The sequence below is a fragment of the Acartia tonsa genome, chromosome 3 (assembly GCF_053477335.1).
Source record: "Acartia tonsa isolate MP-2025a chromosome 3, ASM5347733v1, whole genome shotgun sequence".
In the NCBI taxonomy this organism is placed as follows: Eukaryota; Metazoa; Arthropoda; class Copepoda; order Calanoida; family Acartiidae; genus Acartia; species Acartia tonsa.
Genome location: NC_137262.1, coordinates 53,538,532 through 53,556,127, shown reverse-complemented (window position 1 = coordinate 53,556,127; position 17,596 = coordinate 53,538,532). Strand labels below are relative to the sequence as shown.

General features: G+C 30.9%; 1 protein-coding gene and 2 long non-coding RNA genes across 3 annotated transcripts in view; all 3 read right to left on the bottom strand.

Moving 5' to 3' along the window:
* LOC145314938 (uncharacterized) overlaps positions 1-8,108 on the bottom strand; it is a 40,090-nt gene extending 31,982 nt beyond the window's left edge. Inside the window, exons 1-5 of the mRNA XM_080155014.1 lie at positions 7,373-8,108; positions 6,245-6,436; positions 5,654-5,791; positions 908-1,001; positions 381-502 (exon numbers count right to left, since the gene is read on the bottom strand). Of these exons, the coding sequence (XP_080011140.1) occupies positions 381-502; positions 908-1,001; positions 5,654-5,791; positions 6,245-6,436; positions 7,373-8,108 (1,282 nt within the window). The remainder of the gene's footprint in view (positions 1-380; positions 503-907; positions 1,002-5,653; positions 5,792-6,244; positions 6,437-7,372) is intronic.
* A 649-nt stretch (positions 8,109-8,757) lies between these two features.
* LOC145315014 (uncharacterized) lies at positions 8,758-9,314 on the bottom strand. Its single transcript, XR_013877907.1, has 2 exons — positions 9,254-9,314; positions 8,758-8,965 (listed from the first exon to the last, which is right to left on the bottom strand). It is a non-coding gene; the product is annotated as an uncharacterized LOC145315014 (long non-coding RNA).
* A 665-nt stretch (positions 9,315-9,979) lies between these two features.
* The window catches only part of LOC145315013 (uncharacterized), a 33,736-nt gene continuing 26,119 nt past the window's right edge, over positions 9,980-17,596 (bottom strand). The window contains exon 3 of the long non-coding RNA XR_013877906.1: positions 9,980-10,412. This is a non-coding gene — a long non-coding RNA (uncharacterized LOC145315013). The remainder of the gene's footprint in view (positions 10,413-17,596) is intronic.

Sequence of the window (17,596 nt, the reverse complement as noted above, 5' to 3'; positions counted from 1 at the left end):
TTCTCCTTATTTAAATATCTGATTACTGTTTGTCTGTGCATACTTTAGGTGTCTCTATTTGATTTTATATGTGTCTTGCACTGTAATAATATAGTTTTTAGGTTGTTCTACATTTAGGTCAGGTAAAGAACAAGGTAAAGTGTAGCTGGTAACGAATTAGGAAATGAAAAGGGAAATATTACGTGTACAGGATCCTGAAATCCTGGATTTCTTATAGGTTGCAGGTAACAAGGAATATTAAACATTAGAGGATCCAGGAATATTGTTGTGTTGTTAGGTCCAGCAATATTCTTACATGAACCGGACCAGGTTTAATTTGTATGGATTTGTTTTTGGCTGTGTATCCAACAATCTTTTCCAATTTAAAAAACTTTGTATATTCCTAATAGCGGCACAGCTGGGTATAGATGGTCGCAGAGTGAAGACAACAGACATGCCAGCACAACCAACCAATCCTAACAGCAGCATTTGTCCCAGGAATAGGTGTCTTCGGCTTGGGTTTCTGAATAAGTTTAAATGTTTATACAATACATATATTGACACAACATTATAATGTAAAAAAAATTTCTGGGAGTAATTTCTTTTGGAAGGTGGTGGTACCCTTCCTAGGATTTTTATAAACCTTTCCTGGACTTATGAGAAGCTACACTGTAAAGAAGAATCATATTGGTTCAACGTTAAGCGAGATCCTTCAGTACACATAGACAGATAGACATCCAGTTACTTAAAAGGATAAATTATGAATAAAAGTAATTTAGATTATGTTATATGTAATTGTACATATCACTAAAAATGTATCATCCTTAAGATCTAATACAATGAGAATCTCCATTTAGAAACAAAACTCGATATTTGGCATTGGCGGAAATGAACCATAATAATTTTTCGTGTATTTGTATGAACATACCTGTTGACTGCTTTAGCAATGAGGAATATTTCAAAGATGATCAAGATGAGTAGGACGATTCCAGCAGCCACCAAGATGGGGATCACCCATACCTATGTTATTTGTTGGTGAAAAGATGCTAACTTATAGTAATATTAATATTATAATAAATAGTTAAACAATTAAATTTATGTTAGTCTTGTTTAATTTAAGATATTATTCAGATTTAAAAATATAGAATAAATACATCCTAATTGATATCAGACCAAGTTTAATAAAGTAGATAATAAACCCTTTATTTGCACGACCTTTGTCTGAAAGTAATTTGAATTATAATGTTGCTTTGCTGCCAAACATTTTCCTTACTTAACCAAAATACAAACACCAATTAAAGTAGGATGCAATGATAACAAGAACAATTATATTCATAGTCAGTTTAGCAACAAGAACTTTTAAATACAATTCATAATAAGTGTAGAAACAAGAGCTTTTAATTTCTGTATGTATTGTGTAAGAACAAAATTTTGAAATTACTAAATAGTATTTTAAATGCAATAATTCATGCAAGTTGGATTTTATAGGTTTTATTAATCCTAGGGAATCTCTATGAAAAAAAATGAAGGTTTCTACATACGGACGGACAAACCTTAAAACTGAGTAACTTCTAAATAATAAGATAAAGAATAATTTAATTTTGCCACTGTATGCCTGTAACCCTTTATTTAATTTGATTAGGCTTTTGTTTATTAATCGATAAGGAAAACCAATAATGTGTATTGTGAGGTGTTTTTATTTTACAACAAACAAAAAATTGTCCTAAAAAAGTCCTTTTTATTAAAATGTGTAGCTTAAGATCTCGCCAACTGATGGACTGACATGGTTCTTCTTTATAGTAAAGTTTCTTATAGGTCCAGGGAAGAATTATAACTTTTTTGGGGAAAGGTTACCTTCCCTCTCCCAAGAAAAATCACACCTGGAAAAATACCTTATCTTTTTTTTCTAAATTAAATAGAAACTTTAAAACTTAAATTTGAGGAAAGACTTCCACCTCCACCCCTTCCCTCAAATGCACCTAGAGGTATAGTTAAAAATATAAAGGTTTTGAATATATATTGATAATTTTACGACAAAAACACTTAAGGTTGAAGAAATAAAAATAATAACTCCATATAATTTTTCTTCACTTGTTGTGTTTAGAAAACACTGATTTTAATATCCACAGTGTAAAGAGTTATGAAAAAGAATTGTTAAAGAGGGCAAAACTACCAAAAAGTGCAACTTTTTCAATTGATCTTCAATATTTAAGTCGCGAAACTTAAAATTTAGTTTTCTATACATTTCATATCATTTGTTTTTTAGAATCCAAATCCCTGCCTATAATTGTGCAATACAAATACCAAAGTAAATTAAGACCAAAGTAGAATCATTAAAATTTTACATATACACATTTTTGCGGTTAAGTCGATCAACAACAAAAAATCAGTAAATTTAGACAAAAAGTAAATTTAGACTAGTCCTTTATGTAGTTAATATGTCCCTCCATATTAAAACTTAAAAATCCGTTTAAAGAATCAATATAACATTTGGGGCTCTCTCAAAGTGTCTAGCCCAGTGAGCACAGTGACCTCGCCTCTCCCCTTATTTATGAAATAAATTAAATTTTTCTATGCCTATTTCCTTTTGGAGTCTCTAAGCCTGCAGGGCCTTTACTTTTCAATAAGGAAAGTTTCTGACATTGAGGGCACCCGAGCAATGTTTATTGGGTAAGGGGAGGAAAGGTTAAAAAATTTGTTACAGGATCTTGAATATTTTTTGAAATTCTGGAGTACCCAAACTTGTTATAGAGGCGGATTAGTATTCCTTTACACCTCCCCCCCCCCCTCTCTTTGTACGTCCTTAGTGATCCGCCTCCTCTTTAGATGAAGGGTAATAGAAATCTGAAAATGAAAATGACGCAAATGAGTACAAATGATACGCCAATTTTGATCACAATTCTCACGTTTATCTAAAAATGCAACACATAATAATAGCTATTAAAACAATTTTCAAGCATAACTTTTGTCTTATTAGGATAACAATTAAATAAGAAAAATATTTTTACCATATGCAATTCGTGATCAAACACCTAATTGAAAAAAAATGCAAGACATAGCTTTTATTTTAAGAAAGACTAGGGGCAACGAACGCCCCCTAGAAGCCTAACGTGGAAGGGGGATAAGTCAATCGCCCTTCTACTTTTTAATTTGAGTTTTAATAAGAAATACTTTTTTAAAAATGGGGGGGGGGGTATTTAAATTGGGAGGGTGGAGATACGCTCTACCAAAGTAGTTAAAAATCTTCCCTGTACCTAAAAAATATGCTTAATTGCAAAGGAAAACCAAACAGATGTCATTTTAAAAAAAAAACTTTATAAAAAAAATTGGCGCATTTGTATAAACACCCATGTGTTGTCACGAATTACGCATATTTAGGGAAAGAAAAAAGAGGGCGAGGGAAACAGGTTTGAAGACATCCGAGAATAGTTATGATCGAGATCTTCCTTCATCCCTCTTTATCACAAGATATAATTGGAAAGTCACATTTCCAGTTCTTTACATAGGCTTGAATAATATGATTTCCAAAACTCGAGTACTATTGTTAAATCACTCAACTTAACTACACAGTACACAATACTTAATAATATACTTTATAAAAGACATTATTAACAAAATATAACTTGCTGATTAGACTATAAAAGTTTTAAAGATTTTTAATCAATATAATAGATTTGAAATTTGCATAAAATTTTAAGGATTTTTTATAAAATTCGTTTTTTATATAATTCTTTATTTAAAGGCGCAAATACAAATTAAGTTAAATAATTTTGAGATCAGTGATTGGTGGATTGAAAACTATCTGCGCTCTGATTGGAGAAGCTTAAGTGACGTACATCATTCAACCAATTAGAGCGTAGGTAGTTTCCAATCCAGCTATCCTATTGGTCAAAATTTATTAACTTAAATCGTATTTGCGCCTTTAAATAAAGAATTATATAAAAAACGAATTTTTTAAAAAATCCTTAAAATTTTATGCAGATTTCAAATCTATTATATTGATTAAAAATCTTTAAAACTTTTATAGTCTATTGCTGATCATTAACAATAACTGTTTAAACTATAAGTTATTTCTTTTTTTAGAATAAAAGAGTTTGAAATAGTGAAGCTATTTTACAAGACTTGATATATAATTACTTGGATGTAGCACAATATTTTCGCCTACTCTAATAAATTGTCTTTCCAGCTGGCTAATATAACACTATCTCCCATTCAACCCTTTTACCCCATTCCCTCCCCTCAATAGGAGGAAAGTACTGACTAATAGATGAGGACTAAAGTAGCAACCTAAACCGACGACAAAATTTCCCCGGTCATTATATCCATTTATACAAGTCAAGCCAATTTCTAAACTCATATTTATAAATTGTGAATAAGAAAGAAAAAAGTCGTAATAATAATTTGTTTCAGCCAAGCTTCTCTTTAATTTACTTTGTAGGTTTGTCCGTCGATTACGCATGGGGAAAATGTTATGGTCCGACAAGATATTTATTTTATCTAAGGTTTTGTGTTCTATAACTCACTTTGTTCGTTTGTCTATCCATTATAATTGTGCTACTTATGGATTTTATCATTCTTTTTTTAGATTGAATAATATTATCCTGAAAAAAAGGAGAAGGGAAGGTCCTAAAAAATTTTCCTATTATAAAGTAACACTTCCTTTTATAAATAAGAAGCAAAAGATTATCTATAAGATTATGATAAAGCTGCTAAATATCTTTAAATTAAGAACTGTGAAGGTTAGACTTTTGAAGGATCTTTTAATAATGAAATGATAAAGATCCTTTTTTAATAAAGAATAAAATAATAATAATCTAAAAGCTAATATAAAATTTAATACTCTTAGAATACTCAAAAATTCCATTTGATGAAACTGTTAACTATGTTCATAGTAAAATTACGATATAAAACCATTTGGAATTAAGAAAAAAATTTCATTGATAAATTGCATTGCATATATAGGTATATCTACCTCCCTTCAGATACAACTGATGTTTACTGATTTTCATTTTACTTTAAAGTATGCATATTTTGAATAATTTCCTCAGATATCATCATTGAATCACAACCATTTAAACACAAATAATTGCTGGAGTATATTTAAATTCTTCTTGTTATTTATAATAAGCAATATTGGAAGAGAGAACCTCTAATGTAACTCTATTATAATTAGATAAATATAAATCTAATGTGACATCTTTGAACTTAAACAAAGCTTTTAAATGCTTATCATTACATCGAATAGATATTATGAAAACAAATATATTGGAACACGGAAGTCAAAGATTTTAATTCAGACTTATAGTACATAAACAAGGCGCCAAAAATGCTCAATTAGAACTTTAAAACAAAGGTAATGCATTATTATTTTGGGTTTTAATCCATGCTATTTCTTAAGTTAAATTATTTCCCTAAACGATCATAATAACGGATTTATTATTACTTGGATTATCATGTACTCTAATAAAGTGAAACTTGTAGCATGCTAAAATGACAATCATCACCCCCATTAACTTCCTTTATTCTATCCCCTCTCCTCCTTATGGATTATGAACTGACCAAATAGATAATGTCCACGTTAGCAACCTAAGTTGACGACAATTTTTCCCCTGTCATAATATCCACATTATCCATTATAATAATGAAATAATGATTAGCATCTTTTTCAATTCCTCGTTTCTGAAGTACATCATGATTTCTTCATAAGTAGGAAATATGGCCGACTGCTTTGTGGATGGATCATCTGATAACAGGTTGCCATCTTGATTCTGAGCTGAGTCAATGTTCTCTTTCCCGCATAATTCGCTTCCACCTTAACAAAAAAAAAATAATGAATAAAAATATATTTTTTTCTTTAAGAAGAATAACAATAAGGCAAGCAGTAATTACATTTCGATCAAAGAAAGATATGAAAAACAGAGAGAAATGAGTATATTGTAAAAATAGTAAGGAAATTAGGGGATAAGATAATGGACAAGAAACTGAAATGCATATACATTTAGGCTGAAATTATTGGTTTAAAGTTTTGAATATTACTAGTTTTAAACTAACCAATCAAAATTTAGTAAAAGTTTTAAAGGCCACAAATAAGTAATAAAATTAATTTTTGGGTACCAGTGTAATTAACAGCTCGATGTCACCGTTCGTTATAAAGATATAGTTATTGAGTAGCTGCCATGAAAAAAATCATAAGAATTTTTAGAAATATTTTATTGCTACTTGTTTAAAATGAGACTAAGAAGCAAAACAAAAGTTTAAAATGTACCTTCACTGTTATTGCAGTCAGAGTTATGACCCTCCGGGGGTCCCCTGACCACTTTCAGCTTGGGAGTACTGGATTCATCATCTAGGTTTATATCATCATTATTCCCAGTCCCTAGTTGATCATCTTGTGTCGGAGTACGGGGAGAGGTTTTCATTTTCCCCTTCACTTTCCGTAGCACTAATCCAGGTTGACCTGATGTTATGGATATAATATTAAGATAGAAATTTAAAATCATAAAGGGGTTATATGGGTTTGCATCACCATTCTTTAGAAAATGTGCTTGCATTTACTAATTACATTTCAAAATGTGCAAAGAAACTTGTATAATGCATCCTTTAAAACTCGATTTATTATACAATTAGAAACATCCCAGAAAGCTAAAAAATTATAACCGGTAACAGAAAAATCTGTTGAAAATGACACAAAGTTTGTATATTTTTGAAAGATTTTTTTCAATATTATCTAATCAATGCAATGTTGACAAATACAAATTAACTTCTGATAATATCCAATTGAGCCTGACAATTTTGATATAAGTAGGATATAATAAAATTTTCACCAAAGATAAATGACACAAAAACTTAATCATAACCCTACAGTTGTTATTTAAAAGTAATATCCACATAAATTAGATCCATTCCTTTGACAAACATTAGTCCCGGATCCTCTGTAGTAGCTACATTTGTATCAGGATAGGTTATACTAAAATATTTTGTATCCAACACTATGTTCTTGTCTCCTACAGTTACATAGAATAATAAATATCTTACTCTTTAACAGATAAAAATTGTGCACTACTCCTGATTTTTTTTACCCAAGGCAGTCTAAAGGCATAAGGCAAAGCAGTCTAAAGACGTAAGAGGTCATAGCTGACATGTTACTTTCAATTCTAGAAATCAATTTGCCTACATTAGGTCAGGTTATGTAAGGTTTGGCGATTGGTTGCCCCACAGGGGTAGACCCCCCGCAAATTTTATGCAGAGGAAACTTTTCCCTGTATTTTCAATTTCGTTCATAGGTGGAAGGAGGGGTTTGCCAAATCTCAACCGACCACACGTGAAAAATCACACAAAGCCCATTCTATTTCTCTTACAAATTTAATTTCTATTTATTTATATTAATCTATGCCTGCTGCCGAATTGGACACTTTTGTTGACCAATCCCCAGGTTCTGGACGTACAGGATCCGTTGAGCTTGGAGGGTAGTAAGGTCCCGGCGGTAGCTGTGAAAAATCGCCGCCTGAAATATCAAACGGACGCAAATTCGTCCGCCGATTGTTTCCTCCTCCGTTTGTATTGCTGCCCTCATTAAAGTCAATATTGGCATTAAAGTCCTGGCTGTTTGGGTTAAAATCTTGGCTGGCACTTGGGGGAAGCTTTGTCAGGTGAATTTCTGGCCGCCAGGGGCCCTGCCGCCGACCGCTGCCCAATCCCGGCGGCGGTCGTTGTTGTTGTGTTGGAGATGGCGCGAAATTTCCGCCCTGATTGGGGAAGTAGTTGCTGTCTCGGACAGGCGGTAATGGCAGGTTTGGAGAGGCCGCCTGGGGCGGTAGCGGCTGGCGGTTTTCATTTAGAGAATTAAGTGGTCTTAACTGACCATTCACTAAAGTCAACGGACCTTTCTCAAGGTTTGCTCTGTTCACATTAATATTATCACCGCGTAACTGGTTATTCCCACCGCTTAACTGTCCTATGCCGCCGCCTAGCGATAACGGTGGGATTGGTAAGCCGCCTTGCCGGCGTAATAGCCCAGGTGGCAGGTTAAAACCGCCCCCACCGCCATTATTAATACTTCTAGATTCTTCTTGGCAGAAAGCTGCGTTTGCCAATAAAAATGGCGATAACACTATTAACTTTAACTTCATGATTTTTTGCTACATTCATTTACATTATCACTTAACTTTATTATCGTTATTAATGATTTTAACTCACTTAATATAAACGGTATTTAAATCCTAAGGCTTTCAAGTTTTAAAATAAAGGTTCATTGTCTAATGAAAAGTTTAGCACATGAGCGATAAGAATCAATTAAATGGTCTGTAAGCCATTGTTTCTCACTCACCACTTTGGTGGATTTATTTATGCGCGTGATTGCGCGTTTTTAGTTGGAGGGGGGGGGGGGTGCAGGGGGCGTATGTGTGAAAAGTCGCCCCGGAAGTAGGATAAGCCTCTAGACAAATTGTAGATGGATCAGCGCAAGTTTTTTTCTAAAATAACGGAATATAAACTATAATGTTATAAATTTATTCCAATCTTGTAAACAAATCAACCCTTTGATTTAACGACCAATGTCAATTTTTACTATGCAAATAAAACTGTTAGGCCAGCTTTCACCTGAGGAATTCCCCTATTACTCAATTAAATATCAACATCACCCATCTAACCCAGCAGCAATTAATCCAATTTTTAGTATCTTTAGCTATGACGTAGCTTATGTCGATATTCGAACCCGTTACCTACTTGGGAATGTAATGAAATAGATTGTTAATCACATATGATGTTTATATTCCGTTCCTTTGTATAAAAAGAAGAGTTAAATTGAACACTCTAGTCTAGCTCTAGTATTTGTTGGTCAAGTCATCAGAATTGATAAGCAGTAGGAACTGTTAAAACGTGTAAGCTGTAAACTTTTGTATATTCACTTAGCGTTGCTGTAATGTTCAATTGTTATCCAAACATTTGCCTATAGGCTACAACTTTGCAGATACAGAATTGTTGTTCCCTGTTTATTTTAAAGTTGAATTAAGCATATTTATTTCATAAAGTTCTTAGTCAAGCACAACCCCTCCTCCCACTTAAAAATACTAAATTGAAATAGGAATTGGGGGGAGGGGGGTAAAAATTTTTTTTGCTTTAGGTTAGGTTATATTGAGCAAAGGGTAGCCCTGGGCTCTGCATATTTAACCTAACAGGGTTAGCGCCCCCTGATTATTTAAACTGTTAAAAATTTTTATTATCATTCTTTACAACTAATTTGTTTTTCTTTTAAAGCTTATTTTCAACTTTTCACCTAGTTAAAATATACTTTCAATGTTAACAGGGTTTCTGGATTATTTATTGTTGTATTTCTATTAAGAATTAGCAGATTTTTAATTTTAAAAGGAAAAAAACATTAACAAGAGTAACGCAGCTTAAAATCTAACAATTATTCACTTATTTTAAAATTATCTAAATAAAAATTGTTAATACATTTCATTTTGACCAACCCTTGTAAAAAATAACTTGTTTTCCAAAATACTCGTACTATATGTCATTTCCTTATTGCAAAAATCTTATTAGGTCCTCTTACAATGTGTAATTTTACACAAACAAACAGCAAGTTAAAGTAAAGTTAGCTCAATAAATTTTTTAATATTTATTAAATCTATAGAAATGATTTATGGCATCAAGAGTAAAAAAATATTCTTTAAAATCAAAGAAAATCAAAACATATTAGATAGCTTTTTTGATAATTTTGTAAAAACACATGTTTATGATTTGGCTCAATTAATTTGGATGAGAAAATGAGATTTGCATTCTACAATCTACATGCTTGTTAAATAATCATTTTAACAATTTTTAAAATCATTTCAAGTATTGCTCCGAAACCGATTAACATCCGCTGGTTTAGAACCGGTTCTCAGCCATTCTGAAAAATTATGGATAGCTTCATATTAAAGACAATTTTCCACAATATTAAAATATAAATCATAAGAATGATACCCTTAGGTCTAACAAAACTGGTTTTAATATCATATTTTTTTTCCTTTTACTATATGCGGAAAGCTGTCTATAATACAATGCGATAAATAACTCTTCATGCATATTCTTGTTCAAATGAAAGTTAAAAATCATTGTCAATAAAAAAGCAATTTTAGTAGTAACCGCTATTTATGATTGGCCAAAAACAGTGAACATATAGACTCTTTTTAGTTGCTATGACTTTTTCGACGAATCAAACTGAATTAGCTAAATTTTATATTGTTACTCGATAAATGGTTCGACAAATTAGAAAATAATTTTTCATAGATTAAAATCTGCTAATGACCTGCTAATTTCAATCAACTCTTGTAGTTTTCAAATTATGTTGAATGTTGACAGGGAAGATTAAGAAGATTGTTGAATGTTGATAGGGAATGTTTGAACAGCATATGTTAATGTTCTTGCACTAAATCTCTTCAACTTAATTTCTGAAATAAATAAATTACAATTAGATAGATATAATAATGAAAACAATATTGCAAAAAAGTGAATTGACAATATTTTTCTAAAAGAACATTTAAGTGTAATACATAGATCTATGGCTTTGGCTAATCAATGAATGCGAGAACGTATTCTTAACATTTTGGGGACCAGTATCTTACAATCTAAATTACAACACGCCCCTTCTACATAAATAGTGATGAAAAAAAAACTAATTCTTACTGTTATGATAAAATAAACAAAATATCAATACAAAAACTAATAAAAATATCCTTAAAATTTCTCTTAAAATGCATTTTTCTTTGTATGTGTTTATCTTTCTATCTTTAATCTAATCTTCACCTAGTTAAACATAATCTTGACAATCGTAATAAAGTTGTAAAAGGACAAAAATATAGAACAAGGGCAATTATAATCCTAAATAGTGCTGCAGTAACAATACTTTAAAGTTGCAAGCAGGGAGGGGACAAAGGGCACTAGACCGCAAAATTCTATATTTACGTTTTCTCATTCGTTGGGTTAAAAACTTTTGAATTTTGATTGATTGTTTTATTAAGTTGAGTGTCCAAATATTTCAACCACTAATCCAGATCCCTGTTCGATAATGCTAATGTAGAAAAATGAATATATACAATACAGACTGACAAACGGATAAAACTAGTTTGTAAAAGACTTCAATGCTATTATAATAATATGGGATGAAACAGTCATTCTTTAAACTTTTTTTATGAAGCATTATCGATGTCCCTTGGTTTTGCAACGTTGTTGAGCAAATTAAGTTATTCTACATTATAATAATTCATGCTTCTTGAACAAACATGTTATTAGAGGCGAAGTTGCTCTATGATTCTATATCCACGTAAGATACAGTATAGCGGCAACATAATTTTTTCAGCTGAAATAACAGATATATGTCTATTTTTTGTAAGTACTTATTCGACCAATTAGAACTAATCTATAATTAAATTTGTCTTAATCATTGCATTTAACAGACAAGAATGTCATTTAATAGGTTTGTTGTAAGATATAACCTTCTAAAACTTTTATTTCATGATTCCTTTGATCGTCTAATGTGAATCTTCTCTATACATTCTTAATTGACACCGAAAAAAAATTAAAACTCAACTGCATGCTATATAAGATAGACTTCTGATAATTTGCTGTGAAGATTCCTATGGAGAAAGATATGTAATTTGTCTAGCATTAATATGAAAGGGAAATATTTGTGTGTAGTGCGCGAAGCACCGTATTAAATTTTAAAACACAAGTTGAATTTGAAGATTTTAATAATGTAATTTATCAATTGCAAGAATATGTCCTTATTATATGAAGAAGTAAGGGTTTTTGTTTGTAGCTTAAGATTTTAATAACTACTAAATCGATTGAATTCTCCATTCTATGGAAGCTTCTGACAGGCCCATAGACGGTTTTAGGCTATTTAATTGTTATATCTAAGTTTTAGGATATTTTCCTAGGTTCCTTACTTCGAACATTGATCTCCTAGATGCTATCAGCTCAGCCTCTAGTCTTATAATAAAACAACTAGTTGAAAGACCCTTGCAAACCCTCCAAGATGTGTGAAAGCAACGGTACACGATCATGTACTTGCTTGAGACATAATCTAAGCTTGCCCCTAAGATAATTTATACACAATAAAATCACAGTTCATTTTATATCTCAGCTATCATGTTACTAATGTTACAGATGTTATAAGATGACTATGGAATGATTTGTAATGTAGCCCCCCAGAACAATTTTAAACAACTGGACATGAAAGATATTAATCAATGTTCTTATGAACAAAAACAAGTACAAGAACGTCCATAGCTCTAAACAATTCACATATAAGTCTTATATAAAAGTACTATTTACAGTTATAAATCTATCTCAACCATAACATTTATAAATTAGTAACTACTGCTGCTTCATAACGAAATATATTTAGAAAAAAAAATCTTCATTGTCAATCACATCTCTTGTAGAAGTGAATCAAGCAATATTAGCTTGGTCGTTTTAGAAAAAAAAGTAACTGGATGTCTCTCTGTCTATGTGTGTAGCAAAGGATCTCGCTAACCGCAGGACCGGTATTGTTCTCCTTTACAGTAAAGCTTTTGTATAGGTCCAGTGAAGATTTATAGATATTCTCGGGAAGGGTACATCTAGAAAAGAATACACCTACCCCATAAAATATTTTTCTTCTTTTTTTCTTTTTAAAACTAAAATTAAAGTAAAAAAATACAAAAGTAGGACAATATAGAAGAAAGCCAAGCAATTATAAACAGGTGGAAAAACACAATTTAAAGAGATGCTTTGCATCTCTAAAAAGCTCTTATATACTTAAAAGCTATACTGTGCAATTCAGATTAAACCATTAATAATAGTATAGAAAATTTGATTAAGAAATAAGCTTCAATTTTGTTTTTCAGCCATTGACATATTAAATAATTCTTAAAATTAATTCTTAAACATAATGAAAATGATAAACTTTAAACTTAAACATACAAGTATATCTTTATAATCCAGACAACTATCTGGCAAAATTAGCGGAGACTCTTTTGTCTGCTAACAAATTGCTTTTTTGTCTGTTGTAGGGACTCGGCTGTGTTTACATTTCCGACGCTATTATGTAATTTCATTATCTTATTTTACTTTAATAAACAAAAAAGTCTATGGTTCATATCTTCTGGTATTTTTTTCCAGAACTTCTCAGTCAAAGTGATTTATAAGTAACATTTAATAATTAATAAAATATGGTATGGTGCTTATTATGCTTATTAAGATAATAATTTGAAAAGATTTATTAAGTTTTGCTTTCCGTATCAAGTACCGAGAAGTAAAACAACATTTTCAACTTTTGGAGTATTTTAACAAAACAGAAGAAAGATTTTAAATTTTCATGTTTTCCACTTTGTGCAACTACTCTATACTTAGCATGTATACAAAGTCCAAATTGACAATATCAACTAAAAAATAAATCTTTATATCAAAATAACAGGATGGTTGTCTGTCTGTGCGTAACAAAGGATCTTGCTAACCGCTGAATAGATATGGTTCTCCTTTGTAGTGTAGTTTATAATAGATTCTGGGAATGTTTTTAAACATTTTGGGAAAGGGTACCACCACCATCCCAAGAGAAATCGCCCCTGAAAAAAATATCAACCCCTATCCAAATATATTTAAATTGTAGTACTATTTCATTATCCTACTATTTTAAAATTCCTATTGCTACAGTTCATGTATTTTTGTATGAACACTACTAAAGCACCATATGCCATCTAAACCATTCTTCTAATAAACCATGAGAGAAGAGGGGAGTAGATAGATAGATAGAGGTATAAACAGATAGATAGATAGTTGGATAGATAGATATATGCTATCTAAACAATTCTTCTAATAAACCATGGGAGAACAGGGGGGTAGATAGATAGATATATAGGTGGATATATGGATAGATATATAGATAAGTAGATAGATAGATGGATGGATAGATAGACAGATAGATAGGTAGATATAAATATGGATAAATATATGAAATCTAAACTACTCTTTAATAAACCATGGAAGAACAGGGTAGTAGATAGACAGTAGACACATATATATGTTGATATATTGATAAATAGATATATGGATAGATAGATATATTCTATCTAAACAATTCTTCTAATAAACCATTGGATAACAGGAGAGTAGATAGATAGACAGACAGATAGATATATAGGTGGATATATGGATAGATATATAGATAAGTAGATGGATATATGGATAGATAGATAAATATATGCTATCTAAATCATTTTTCTAATAAACAATAAGAATGTGGAAATAGATAGATAGTTCGATATATGGATATACAAATATGATAAGATAGGCAAAAAGAATTTATTTTTTTGCTATATGAGGGTCCAATAACTTGTGCCTAAACTTGACATTTAGCCTAAGGAAGTATCAGAAACTATAACATAGCAATCATCTCGACTTAGAATTGTTGATTTAAATCAAAATATCTGTCAGATGTCAATGCCAAAGGTCAGTTGAAATAACGGTAAATAATGCTTATGTAATAATTACAATCAGTCCGCTTTTTGATTTGTTTATAAATCCTAATTTTGTTTAGCAGCTGGATGTGTTTATGTTCTGACCCATACAAAAAACATTTAATATCTCCAAATTTTAAAGCATATTAAGATGGAGAAGGGAAGCTATGCTTCAATTTGTATAATGAAAGACACGACTATTCTTCACAGAAGAATCAGTTTGTATCCTTTTGAATTACACGAATTTAAAAAAAAATAATTGTCCTCAATGATATATGTTCTATAGCTTTCGTAAGTTAGCAACATTAGCACTGAAATCCCCAACCCCCTATTTAAAATGTATTTTTTTCTCTAAGCAGGAGCTCTAACTCTACAGGACCTATACCTACAGTGGTCTCATTCTTTGGAGCTACCCAGTACCCAATATAACCTAATCTAACCAGACCTAAAGCAAAAAACACACAAACGAAACCCCACTACTCCTTTTTAATATTTTTCAAAAAAAGTTAGATGGGGGGGGGGGGGGGTTATCAGTGATCAAGAGAGTATTTTGTGTGTCAATCGGTATAATAAATGATTCTGTCAAAAGAATGATATTTAAACTTAAACATTAATCAGCATTTTTAGCCTTTTTACATCTATCCGTCACTCTCGACCATTAGAGGTAATTTTAGAGTTTTTTGAAACTATTTTTAAGAAAATTGATTTACTTCTAACGTTGAATACATTCTGTTAATATCTTAGAACGGTTAGATTGATATTCAGTCTTTCTATTTATCTTTGTATGGCTTTGAACTATGTTACTGGTTGCATTGAATAAAAAATAATATTCCTAAGGTGAAAAAAAGGCTTAGGGCTTTGTCTCTTAGATTTCACAAATGTCTTATTAAAGCGAAAGATCTCTGAAACGCATGGCAGTTTTAAAATATGAATTAACAAAAGAAAGAAATTAAGAGTATTATTGCAATTGATTCTGAATTTAACTATGATCAGTTTAGAAGCCAAAGCTCTAATATGATTAGCTCTATCGCTGCACTGCACTGCATGGAAGAAAATATTTTTGTCGAAAAAAAAACACGGAAAAGGAGTTACTTCCGTAATACCCAGGAGTTTTCAGGTGTTCATACAAAATATCTAAAATGGAATTTAATATGAATAGCTAATGCAGCACTAAGGTTTACCTTTAAATTATGGTAGTACTTATCTCACTTGAAGTTTGATTTAGTAAATATGTATGTATAATTTCTTTATTTCATCTAGTGCTAATAATTATAACTCTTGATATCTAAAAACCAAGATAACTTTGCGATCACTTTTACATGAGATTATTGAATTTTTTTCTAAAATTATAATTATATCAAGATTAATAAAAGGGACCTATTAAAAATATGAACATGGTATTTTTCTATATCTTATAGAAGTTAAAGTTCTTAAATCAGCCTAAATTTAGGTAAATGGCCAGTCAAACTAAAAATTAGGACAAATCACTTTTTTGATAAGCTAAGAAGTTAAAATTATTTTGTTAATAAAATATTATTTTTTTGTGGTATTGTGGAAATACCCGTTCTAGTTTGACCAGATGTAATTATACAATTAAGAATCAGTTTCAGTTTTAATCACTCTTTCTCAACTAAAATATGTCATTTTTATTTAGTAGAGTAGCTACTTAACAAACTGCATTTTTAGGTGCATGATAAAGGGCTTGGCAGTATTTTTATGGATGCTTGAGGGTTAAGGATTACTGGTGGATGCTTACTGTCCAAAAATTGAGCGACTGTGCATTCAGTCGCTTTATTTTACATCTTCAGAATGTTTGTAGTGTCAAATATAAGGCATTACTGTAGCTGCGAACTTATATTGAAGACTATTGGCTACGGCCAATCCAATAATCAGGCTAGTTTATTAGGTAAATTCATTTTCTAAAGTATTGTTAGAATAAAAAAATAGTGGTTCCTCCCACGGCATCTTGGAGCTATGTTTTTGAAGCCTAAAACTGCTCCAAGACTTAAACATAAATACAAAATTGCATAAAACCTATGCTGATAGACGTCCAAGGGGGGGGGGGTAATGGGGCGATTACCCCCCCCCCCCAAAAAAAACGAATTTGAGGGGTGCCTACGGCACCCCCAAATTTTTTTTCATGTTACCCCCCCCCCCCATTTAAAGTTTACCCCTACCCTAATTTAAATTACCCCTGCCAACAGATTTCAGGGATTTTTACCCCCCCCCCTTAAAAAAATATTGGACGTCTATGCCTATGCTTCTCTTATTATAATAAGAAAACCTTTTTGTGCTTAATGAACTTGTCGATGCTGAAAATATGCGAAATATATGATTGAAATAGAAACCTATAATTAATGTCATTTCAAGTAAAGGCAATTTATATCATTTGCTCCGCTGTTCCATAATTTAAGAAAACTGACAATGAAAATTAGACATTTAAGAGACAAATTATACCTTGTTAAAGAAAATTTCTAACAATAGGGGGTTAAAAAGTATTATAATAAAGTATCACAATAGAAAGCAAAAAGGTACAACAAGATTAAAAATGTCACAATATAATTATTATTAATATCAGATAAAATGGCTGGCTTTTCACAGGGATTGTTATTACAAAAACCAAAGAAGTAAATCAAAGTATAATAATCTTATAAGAAAAGTTATACAATGTGTTTTTAACCCACTTACCTCTGTCAGAAATTAATCATTAATATCTTATAAAAGTAAAAAAATCTCAACAATAATGAAGAAAATAAGATATTAATGATTGATTTATGACACTGTAAGAGGGTTAAAATAGCTGATACTTTTTATTCAATAAAAAACACACATTGTATATGTAATAAATGACCCAAACTTATTTTTAGATATAGATACATATCTAAGAGGAGATAGCTACACCTATATGAAAATAACTATATTTAAGATAAGTAGACCCAACCATGTTTTTACTGTAAAGAATCTTAGATGCCCTATTCTTATAATTTTCTCGAAATGTATAAGTCTTTATTAGTGACTGTACAGTGTAATATCTTTTTGTTTTGTTTTAAATAATAATCTATAAAATGGATGAGAAAATCTATGAAGAAAGGCTAACTTAAATCTTAAAAAAGGACCCACACTTTTATGTAAATTTT